This window comes from Onychostoma macrolepis, chromosome 11 (genome assembly GCF_012432095.1).
Source record: "Onychostoma macrolepis isolate SWU-2019 chromosome 11, ASM1243209v1, whole genome shotgun sequence".
NCBI classification, from domain to species: Eukaryota; Metazoa; Chordata; class Actinopteri; order Cypriniformes; family Cyprinidae; genus Onychostoma; species Onychostoma macrolepis.
In genome coordinates, this window is record NC_081165.1 from 8,290,012 (window position 1) to 8,301,033 (window position 11,022).

General features: G+C 34.7%; 1 protein-coding gene across 4 annotated transcripts in view; it reads right to left on the reverse strand.

The window, feature by feature from the left end:
• The window catches only part of pax7a (paired box 7a), a 59,950-nt gene extending 58,867 nt beyond the window's left edge, over nt 1-1,083 (reverse strand). For 2 of the 4 annotated variants that reach the window (XM_058792086.1, XM_058792085.1), the window contains exon 1: nt 673-1,083. In XM_058792086.1, coding sequence (XP_058648069.1) covers nt 673-757 — 85 coding nt within the window. In that variant the 5' untranslated portion in view covers nt 758-1,083. The remainder of the gene's footprint in view (nt 1-672) is intronic. The other 2 variants (XM_058792088.1, XM_058792087.1) reach the window with 1 other exon arrangement.
• Nucleotides 1,084-11,022: the final 9,939 nt, after the last annotated feature.

Genomic DNA, 11,022 nt, shown 5'->3' on the forward strand with positions numbered 1-11,022 from the left:
CTATGCTATCAGTCTATCTGATGTGTTACGAGAGGATGTAACACTTGAGGACACTAATTGCCATTCAAGAGGCACTAAAGACGTGCCACTTTAAACCTCGATTATTCCCAGTCATGCAACACAAATATTAGTGTGATGCTTTGAGCCAGCTCTCAGCTGTGTGTTTTATTTCCCTTCACTGCTGCGAGATACTTCAGCAAATCCCACAGATTGCAGGATTCGTGGGTTTGGTAGGGTTTCGTCAAACTGCTCTTAAGCACGAATTCACTCGATCCAGGAAAGAGTTTCCCATTTAATGCGCAAGCGGCGCATGCAAATAACACGCTCAGAACATTTTACTCAGAACTCTGCAAGATGACAAGATTATGAAAGAAGGTTATTTCAAATAACTGATTTCATAAGTATAATCTCTGCTATTTTTAAAAGTTTTTGTTCGGTCTTATAAATTAGCCTACTTCTTAAATTCCATTCAGGCCGATACCTTCGTTCTTTTTTTACCCTCAGTAACGCGTGAAAGTGTGTTTGACATTCCTTATTCAAAAGGATTATTATTTTATTTTTAATATATATATTTAATTTTATTTTATTTTACAGTTGGCTGCTGGTATATTACAGTTACAAATGTGTAATACAATTGTGTTTTTGTTTAATAATAATAGGATGTTTTCGTACCTTCTAACGGGAATCCGGTTCGTGGGTAGTTCTGGCCTGGTGCTGGCCGCATCATTCGAGGAACTGTTCCTGGTAAAGTAGCCATTCCAGCTACCCCCAAAAAAATTTATCTCTCACTATATAAATTAAGGAAATCAATCACACAGAAAGCTCCAGTGTTGTTTGCGCCGTGGAAACTGTAACAGGTCCAAAAAAAAAAAAATGTAAAAAGAAATCCAAACACACACCAGTGGACAATGCCGAACGTGCAGAAGAAAGGAGTTCTTACAGTGGATACCAAAAACCAACAGCAGGATGAGCAGAGGAAAGCATGAAATGTGCTCTGAAGCAACTGTGAGTAAATATTAGTGAGAGGTTCTGCTAGTTTTGATTACAGCTCCTGTTTGCTGCCTGAGAGGAGTTTAAGTGGCCAACTTTGGCGCACATAGTGGGAGGAGGAAGCGCGCGTAACGATAGGCTCTCCAGCACTCTTTTATTCATCATGGAGAGAAAGGGTAATGCCCAAGACCTGCCGTCCAATCCGGGGGAACTTTGCAGAAAACACACACACATACACCACCCTCCCACTTTCTCTCTAAGTCAACACAGGAAATGTTACAAAGAGTTTTCATTCATCTGTCATTGAACTGAAACGTCAGGTTAATGTTTTGGACTCTCTCTGGACTAGGGAGACACAACGTTAGCATTTCTCTCTCAAACACATAATATAATATAATATAATATAATATAATATAATATAATATAATGTATTATTATTATTATTATTAGGAATTAAATAAATAAATAAATAAATACAATTAATTTATATGCCATTGTAGTAGGAGATCTTTGTGACCCTAAAAATGTTCTGCCGAAATAGGTTTGTAGTAATTTGTAAAAGGATTGTAATCCTGTATTTCAACCTTGTACATATTTCATAGTTTAATATATTTTATAGATTCGTGGTGTGGCATTCTGTCATTAAGGGATTGTTGTGTATAAATTGAGAAACACGACAGATATTCATCAATTTACACTGTCATTAAAAACGATCAAGGATCTGAATATTATGCTGTTTTTGTATGTAGAAAGAACAGAAGGAACAAGAGTGTATCCAAAACTGCACACCTGAGACTGAGAGGGTCAACGAGGGTCATGATGATCAAAAAAAACAAAACAAACAAAAAAATTGTCTGAAACATTGACACATTAAATGAGGAAATTAATCAAGACAACGTGGCAGGGTTTAATAAAAATTGCATAGTATCATTAATAATAATAATAATAATAATGCGTCAGAAATAACGGTTTTTGAATGGTTCTTTTTTTTTTAATAGAAATTGAGACTCAACAGTGAACCCTCTTCCTAGCGAGAATAACTTTAACATGTATAGAGTTCTTGGGTTGACTGCATAATTCTATAGAGATTTAATGTTTCAGAAGGTACTTCAGATCAGTGTTTTAGTAGATACTCTAAAACACCAGGACAGATGTTTTTTTTTTTTTTCTAAATAGCATGAGAGTAGCATGTTCTTTATGGTCGGAAAACCCTTGTGATTCTAATTAAAACTTCATTTTAAGAGGGTAAGTCGCTTCACCTGTCTTTTTTTTTTTCTTTTCTTTTTTTTTTTCGTGAAAACCCGCACATATAACAGCACATATGATCAAAATCCTCCAGATTCTTTAGGCTGAATGGCTGTGCGTGTGTTCAGCTCTGTGGGACCGCCGCGCGCTGAGATTGTGTGGAAATTGCCGTGGCGAACACTCCTGGTGGAAAGCAATTTCACAAATAATTTTTACAACAATTAGGGAGTGTGGCGGGGTGAAATGGCGATTTCACATGCAGATGCGCCGGTAGGGAAGGACCTGGTGCCGGGAGCGGAGCTCTGACCCTCAGTGTCCGGGTCTGGTGAGCTGCGCACAGGTCAGAGAACGCGCTGCTGATTAGGTGCAGCGTACTGATAACTATCATTAACAATAAAACAATAATTTAGGATTTAGTCAGAGAAAAATAAACTTTTTTTTTTTTTTTTTTACAGATTTCACAACTACTTACTGGAACTTCTCACTTCTATCTGACTCTCCAAAGTGCATAAATCCTCTTTGGAGCTCATATAACGAAATATGATAATAAAATAAAGATCCTTGAGTTTATTAGAAAGCACCTCGGTTTTGGGGAACAATGTTTTACACAGCTATGCAGAACTAGTAGGCCTATTAGTTCGATTTGGAATCTTGTTAGAAAACGTAAAAGCAATGATATGCCGGTAAAAAATGCTCAGATTTCTTTCCAGATTTCTTTCAAGTGATGTCATGGATAATGTTATGAAAACACGAAACTTTAAAGTTAATATCCGGTTGAGTTGAGCGTGGATAATTTATAGGTAACCCTGGAGTCGATTATTTAAAGAACATATTTTAGTTTTATGTGTGTTTTATTTATTTAAACATATCTAACTAGAATCCCGGAATGTTGTCTAAAATGTTTCGTTAAAAGTTTACAAAACTAGTATTAGTACTAGTACTAGTATTTTTTTTGTGTGTGTGTCTAGACTATAATCTCAACATTTCAAAAACAGCATTATTTAAAGAGTGCATGGATAAACTGATTCCAAAAGCTTACTATCGCTTAAAGTGGAAAGATAATTAAATAGACCCAAACAATCCAAAAGAACACACACGTACACACACACACACGTTTGTTTTTGTGAATTGTGGGGACATTACATAGGCGTAATGGTTTTTATACTGTGAAAACCGTATTTTCTATCACCCTACACCTAAAGCTACCCCTTACAGGAAACGTTCTGCATTTTTACTTTCTCAGAAAAACTCATTCTGTATTATTTATAAGCCTTTTGAAAAGTGGGGGCACGGGGAAATGTCCTCATAAGTCACCTTCTCCTTGTAATACCTGTCATACCCATGTCATTATACAAATTTGTGTCCTCATATGTCACAAAAATCTGCGACGCACACACACACACACACAGGCTACACACACAAAAACAATGCATTTAAAAATATACCGATTTCTAGCATGCAACTCATGACAATCAAATGTAAAGTATAGCCACTAGAAGAACTACCTAAATCATCGAAATAAAGCTTTTAAACATTTGTGGATTATTATGCATCATTTATTTAATTTTGCTGAAATAAAGCAATGCGCGATCTTCTCTCAAGTGAAGAGAAATGCACCACATGATGTGCAGATGAATGTATGTCCACTAGCTGGCGATATAGGTTAACTATGTCTCAAAAGATGGTGCAAATCGATTTGTACATCCTGCATGCATGGAAACATTTCATAAGAAGAACACATAAAGAATCATATCTGATACTGTTTGTTCATCTGGTTACTTGCACTAGTTGTTTCTTGACTTTAACATGAAGCCTCTTACTTAAAGGCAAAATCAATGAGAAAAATAAATATATCTGTTCATGTTCTGCTTCTTCCACTTGCATCTTTGAGTACTGTAATCAAACCAAACCAGGCTATTATAGATCTAAAACATGACTTTACTTATGTTTTGTAACTGTGTTTTGTGGTCCTTTTCTCAACTCCAGGAATCGTCCGTCTTTGTTAAAGTTGAATAACCTGTGCTGGATCTGTTGAGTGTGTATATAGACACTGGATGAGCTCCAGACTTTGCTGCCAGGTTTGAAAAGCGCTGGGGAACCCAGTACACAACCGCAGCCTGTTAGGCCTCTTCCTCTCTCCTTCACGCTGTCCACACTCCCCATGGACTCTTGTTAACTTGCTAAGGCATGCTTACATCTGCTGAGAATTATCACAATGTGTTATTGCTTCCCAGGCAGAATTATATTATCAGACGAAGAGAGCGAAAGTGTGCTAAGAGTTGTGTGTGGACAGGGTCGCTGCTTGACTTTACAGTTTCTCTCTCTATGAGAAATGAGACACATGAAATTCAAAGAGATCACACTTGAGGAAATATCCAACTTTTACAGAAGCAAGATTGAGCTGATATAGCTATATCAAAAACTCCAACTCCACTCCAAACTTTCAAACAAAACTATTTCTACTAGTTATACTTTCAATTTAATGCTTTCAATGTACAGATAATATGAATGTTGACAAGGGTTTTTAGAGTTAACTAAGAAAAAAATGTAAAATTCTCATTCTCAATTGCTCTTCTCTTAGAAAAACTACTGAAAAATAACAAAAACACATAACAAAAATGACGAACATGTAAGTAAAAATTAAAATGTGTGTGTGTGTATATATATATATATATATATATATACAGATAGATAGATAGATAGATAGATAGATAGATAGATAGTTAGATCCAAAATATTAATGAAAACTATAATATATGCTGAAATAACATTGAGTTTAAAAAAACCAAAACTTAATACAGTTTTGCAGTATAACATTAACATTAGCAGTAAAACATGTATTTATGTATGTAAGTATGTATTTATTTCACTTTTACTATACTGCAAAGCAAAGTGCAAGGTGACGGGACAGAAAAAAAATATGTTAAACTACAAAATAAAACCTAAAAACTGCTTTAATTGATGCTGCATCATCTAATAATCAAATTCAAATACATTTAACATTTTCTGTTAAAATGTTAAAACTAGTGTTTGTTCATGCAAAACCCTTTGCCATGATGTTCATTTAAATGTATTATTAATTTGACATTTTTATGCACTTGGCAGATGCTTTTATCCTAAGTGACTTACACTGCATTCAATTTATTTTAGATTTCCGTACTTACTTTCCCTGAGAATCGAACCCATGACCCTGGCTAGCACCATGGCTCTACTGTTCGGCTAATTCAGTAGTAAGTCTTTCAGAATTTAGTTTCTTCATCCATCATGAACTCCAAGTGTGATCGCTCATAAAAGTATTGCAAACTTCTTGGTGAAAGGTGAAAGCACCAAAAAAGCCAAGTCATGTGTGTTGCAACATGCTCATGTTCACATTGTTTTGGAGTTTCACTTCTCCCATGTGCAGTTTTGAAAAGTAGATGTTGCAATTCCTAAGCAAACAGAGTTTATATTGAAGACACACGTATATACTAATGTGCCTAGAAGCGCATGCAGCTAGCTGGAGACTCCCCCCTCTGACAGGCTTTAGAGGAGGCGCAGTAGGAGGCCCGCTGGATTGCAGAGATGGATTGGAGTAGTGGAGAAGAACCCCTCATGTTTGAGGAGACTCCTTAAGGAGAACAGGAATGTGGGGGCCGATCAAGGCGAGCTGCAGACGTCTTAGACACTTATTGGTAAACAGCAGTTGAAAAGATAGTCCTCTGCAGTGCCAAAATGCCTTATCACCTAAAAGCAGACATGTCACCTGTCTTTGTCATTTAAATACAAAGATATTTCAAATGAATCTCGCTTTAATATGTATAAATCTATATGGAATGTCGGGGTGCTTCTTAAGAACGTGATTAGAGTGAGCAACGGAAAAGTAGCACGTATTTGCTATAAGTGATTGTAGAAAATCACCAGCAGAAACCAATGTAGCTTAAAAAGGCAATGCCCTGCACTAATAATCTTCCAAATGTGCAAAGACATGAAGTGCAGGTATTGACCTATTGGCCCACAGCTCTTTGATACACTCTATCAAAGGCAACTTCTATTATAAGAAGTGTCCAATAGCAAAACAATCCAGCTTTGTCTGGTACCTTCATTTTAACCTTTTTATTTTTAATATCATTTTTAAAAAAAAATCAAAAATAATAATAATATTAACATGGACTCAACCCAAGTGCATGTTTCCATTGCAACACGCTCATGAATATTTCTAACTTAACTAATTTCTAATATTTCTAATTTCTAACTATCTTGCAAATTAAGTGGCAGTTATGAATTCTGTTCAACGTATATTCCAGTACAATATGAAACCTCTTTTTTATATACTGTATATTATGATATATTACATACAAGTTGATGCAAATACTATTTGAATACAGCATCTAAGACCTACAAATCTATCTAAAGTTGGTTTTTAAGGTTACAAAATGTATTGTAGCAGGCAAATCCTCGGTAAAGGAGTCATTGCTTTGCCCAGAACACCATCAAGATCTATTGACCCAAATTAAGATCCTGCTGGGTTCCTGATTACCCCTTTTGACATCCTTGTGATGGGATAAAATTGCAATTTTCTTAAAAATGAACGAGTGTTTTTTTTTTTTTTTTTTTTTAGTTTTAAAAAAAATAATCAGATAAGAACACTGTCTTGTCAGTTATATACAAATCTGAGATTTAAAATTTGAACATGGAAATAAACAAAGTTTTATGATTTTGAAATAAGTAAGAAATAATTTAAGATCTCACCCTAAACCTAGGTTACTACTAAAAAAATTTGTGACATGATAAAGTAGCAATATATGAGTATTTTTTTACAAGCAGCCTTGAAATACATTTATTTCATGCTAAGTATACTACAAATACATTTACATATTTATATACTAAATAAAATACTAATTTTGTATGTAATGCACATTAATTATGTGGAAGTAGTGATGAAGTCCATCTAAAAACATACGGAAGTATATTTGATTGTGCTAAAGTGAAACTATTGCATGTATATGGTACACTTTAAATATTTTCCATTTAAAAACTGATACTATTCAAAGATCATAAAATCCTCATCAATAGTGACACAACTTTTAGGCTTAATGTTAAGAAATGTACTCCAAGTAGTACTCCAAATAAAGTGCCTCAGACCCCATTCGCTATATTTATGTACGTTTTTGAAGAACACAACCTTGGTTTTCTACAATACTGTCTTTGTGATCTCACAGAAACTTCAGACGAACAGACAGGCTCAGGCCAGATCCTCTTGCGTCCTGCAGACAGGAGCCTGACCTCTTGAACTTGCCCGCTCAAACAGGGTCTGGACACTCCAGAGTGTGATCAGGTCATGACCCAGCAGGGAGGTCACAGTGAGTTAAGTATCCTTCTTAAACGTAGGGGTGAGAGCTCTTATCTTTAATGAAGTGTGACTATCCTATGCTGCCACTGTGTGGCCTGACCGCCCCTCTCAGTTAAAGGCACATTATGAAAAGGAGCGGAGAGCTCATCTAATCTGCCCAACTGAAAAAAAAGCCTTTTACATCCATAAAGCCCTTTAAAGTCAAAGAGAATGATTTGTTTCCATCATCCTCCAGGACAAATCTATGTATATAAGGCCACATACACTGATCTGATCATGGCGTCTCTGGAATCTCTCTTCTTTTTATAATTGTAACATTTATGGATGTCACAATCGCATGCAAATCGCTTGATACAAGCTATTTACTAAAGTTCATATTAAGATAAATGCACAGTTACATCAAGAAAAACGGTGATTAATAAGTGAACGTTGCAATGTTACAAATCTAAAGATTTTCAAGGATGTTTTAGTAGTCTTATAGCTTTTTTTAAATGTAATAATTCACTTTAAATTGCAATACATTTCAATGTCTGACACTGGTTTGTTAAAGAATAAGAATTATTTTTTTGCAAAAAAAAAAAAAAATCTATGTACATAAAGCCACTTCAACTGTCCATTTACTAAAGTTTATATTAAGATAAATGTACAATTACATAAAGAAAAATAGTGCTTCTTATAAATAAATCTAAATGGTTTGACGCTGGTTTGATAAAGTAAAAGAGAATGATTTGTTTCCGTCATCCTCCAGGACGAACCTATGTAAGGCCACTTGCACTGATCTAAATGTGGCGTCTCTTGAAACTTTTTTTTAATTTTTAAAAAAAATATAATTACAAGTGCTACATAAGTGTTTAGAGTAATGTACAAAATGCAGTATTAATGTTGTTTTCTGTTTGCACCCTCTGATATAGAAGTGACCTGTCTGTGATGCCTGTAAAACTAAAAATGTTACAAACATTGAAGGCTAAGCTTACATTTTGCTCTCAAATAAGAGAGTCATGAGACTCTTACAAACCTTAATGACATGTGATAAACATACCGACATGTCTTAATCAGTTTTAATCACTCTTTTCACCAAAATGAAGGAAACTCTCTGTTTACCCATGATGAAAGTGGTAGGATTCATTTTGCATGCAGTCCGAATTAGTTTCAGTGAATCCACCCACAAGCCCATAACAGATAAAACAGATCATTTGATCCATGACATGTGAGACCAGAACTTCACCCTACATGAGATAACAAATCAAACACTTAAAAAAGTAAAATCTCCAATCAGACAGTTAACACAGCGCATGCAGGTTTATATCAGTTCTTATCAGTTATAATAACAAGTTTCACAACTCTTTATTCCTTAGATCCTATTGTCACATGTTCAAGTCACTTTGATATTGGCTACAAAATGCACCATTAAAAAAAAAAAAAAAAAAATCAGACTTTTAACTCTACTTCAATAAAATTCATAAAAAAAATCATAAATCCTTTTTATTTACATTCATAACAATATGTTACTTAGCATATTACCTTTATAGGTGTATTACCTTTGCATCAAATTACAAAAAAATAAATACATCAATAAATAATAATAATAATAATAATTGAATCCAACATACAACACACTTTTACATGTGTTTCAGTTTTCACCACACCACTGAAATGCTGAAACACAAAAGCAGATTAAAACAATTATGGTGAAATGGTGGCATATAATCATTTTAGTCATCTCCAGTTTTAATTGTATTAGTGAAGGACATAATGAGGTTGCCTTTTTCACTTAAAAAGCAAAAAGTTTTTTTTAATTGCATACCAAATTGATATTTGGTAGAGAAACAGTGATTAAACATGCACTTCTAAGTCAGCCTGAAAACTAACACTGAGGGTCTAAAAAGCATTTATATTCATAATTTATATAAGCATTTTAATGATGTACTCATGTCTTATGTAGAAGTTTCCATCTCTGCTAGGGTATCATTAACAAATAACTGTTTAGTATGATCATGAATAACATAATTTACCCCTAATATCTAAACTGACACTGGTTCTCTTATATCCTTGTATAAACATAATACAACAGTAATATCAAGATCTTGCTGCCTGCTTGCTTTAAACCTTGTCCTTAAGTGAGAAATACTTTTTATTTCTTCTTCTGGTATTTCATCTGCTCATCCGAACAAGCTCAACAGCAGAGTCATGGATGATTATGGCCGTAAAAGCTTGTCTTATGGTCCACGGGAGCATGAGATCTTCACAAGAGCATCAGCCAGAAAGTGAAAAGAATGGGAGTTTTCAGATAAACTTTATCTGCTGATTAACCATACAAAATGCATTTGGTTTGCCCTGAATCAAAGCACCGTGATGTGTCTGTTCATTTACTATTTATTAATTTATTTACTTATTCAACTTTCCTATGCAAGTTTAATGATTATAACCTTGAATCCTTACAAAACAGTATGTGGCAGTAAGATATTAAAGGAAGATGGTAATAGGCCTATCATCTAACCTGGTTTGATTCTAATTGTTGTTGGACCAACAGATAGAAAAGCGTGAAAATAATAGACATACGAATTAAACAAACTATCAAGCAAAAAAAAAAAAAAAAAACTATTTGTTGATTCGTGTCTTTAACACAAAACAGATCTTCGTAGAACAAAACCGCCACCTAGTGGCTAAATTCATCATATTACACCTACTGTTGACGCGTAGCAACAAGAATATAAATAATGTTAAGCTTCTAGAACGTACAGACGTAACGTACTTAATATTCATGAGCCAATAAGCCTTCGCCATTAGGATCGATAAACACTCTTACGGTGCGGCAGAAAAAGATGTCGGCGCCCTTGTGATTGTCATGTTGTTGACTGTCTGCAGATAGTTGTGTGTGTTTGAGCGCCATTGCCATCACGTCAATCTTATATTACCGGTAAATAATATTACAGGCGTAACAAAATCACCAGAGATGAACCAGTCAAAAGTAGTTATTTATGAGCGAGCGCGAAGTTTCTTGTGTGAATGCAGTGCAAAACATTTATGAGAGAATGTAAAAGCATTGAAAAAGCATTTTTCCCCACCTCATATTGTTTTCCATCACCATGTCCCTTTAGAGGCTCTGAAGAGCAATACTAATCAAGATTTAGTAATCTGAAAAACTGTGTATCTGGATCATTGTGATCCAGTCATATTTTGCTTTGAAAAACCAGTAGAAAAGTAAAATGGATTACCTGATCCTGGATAGCAAAACATGGGATTACAAATCCAGATCATTCTGATCTGGATTAAACTTTTTGAACAACAGGCCCCTCAAGTATAAATGTGCATTTCAAATAAAACAGACATCCAAAATGTAGCCTCCAGGATCAGTCTTACTGCTTCTGAATCAAAGGTTTGTGACATTAAACATTGCCAGTGTGAAACTCCTTGCTGAAAAACAAACAAACAATAGAACCCTGCCCAAAACACAATAG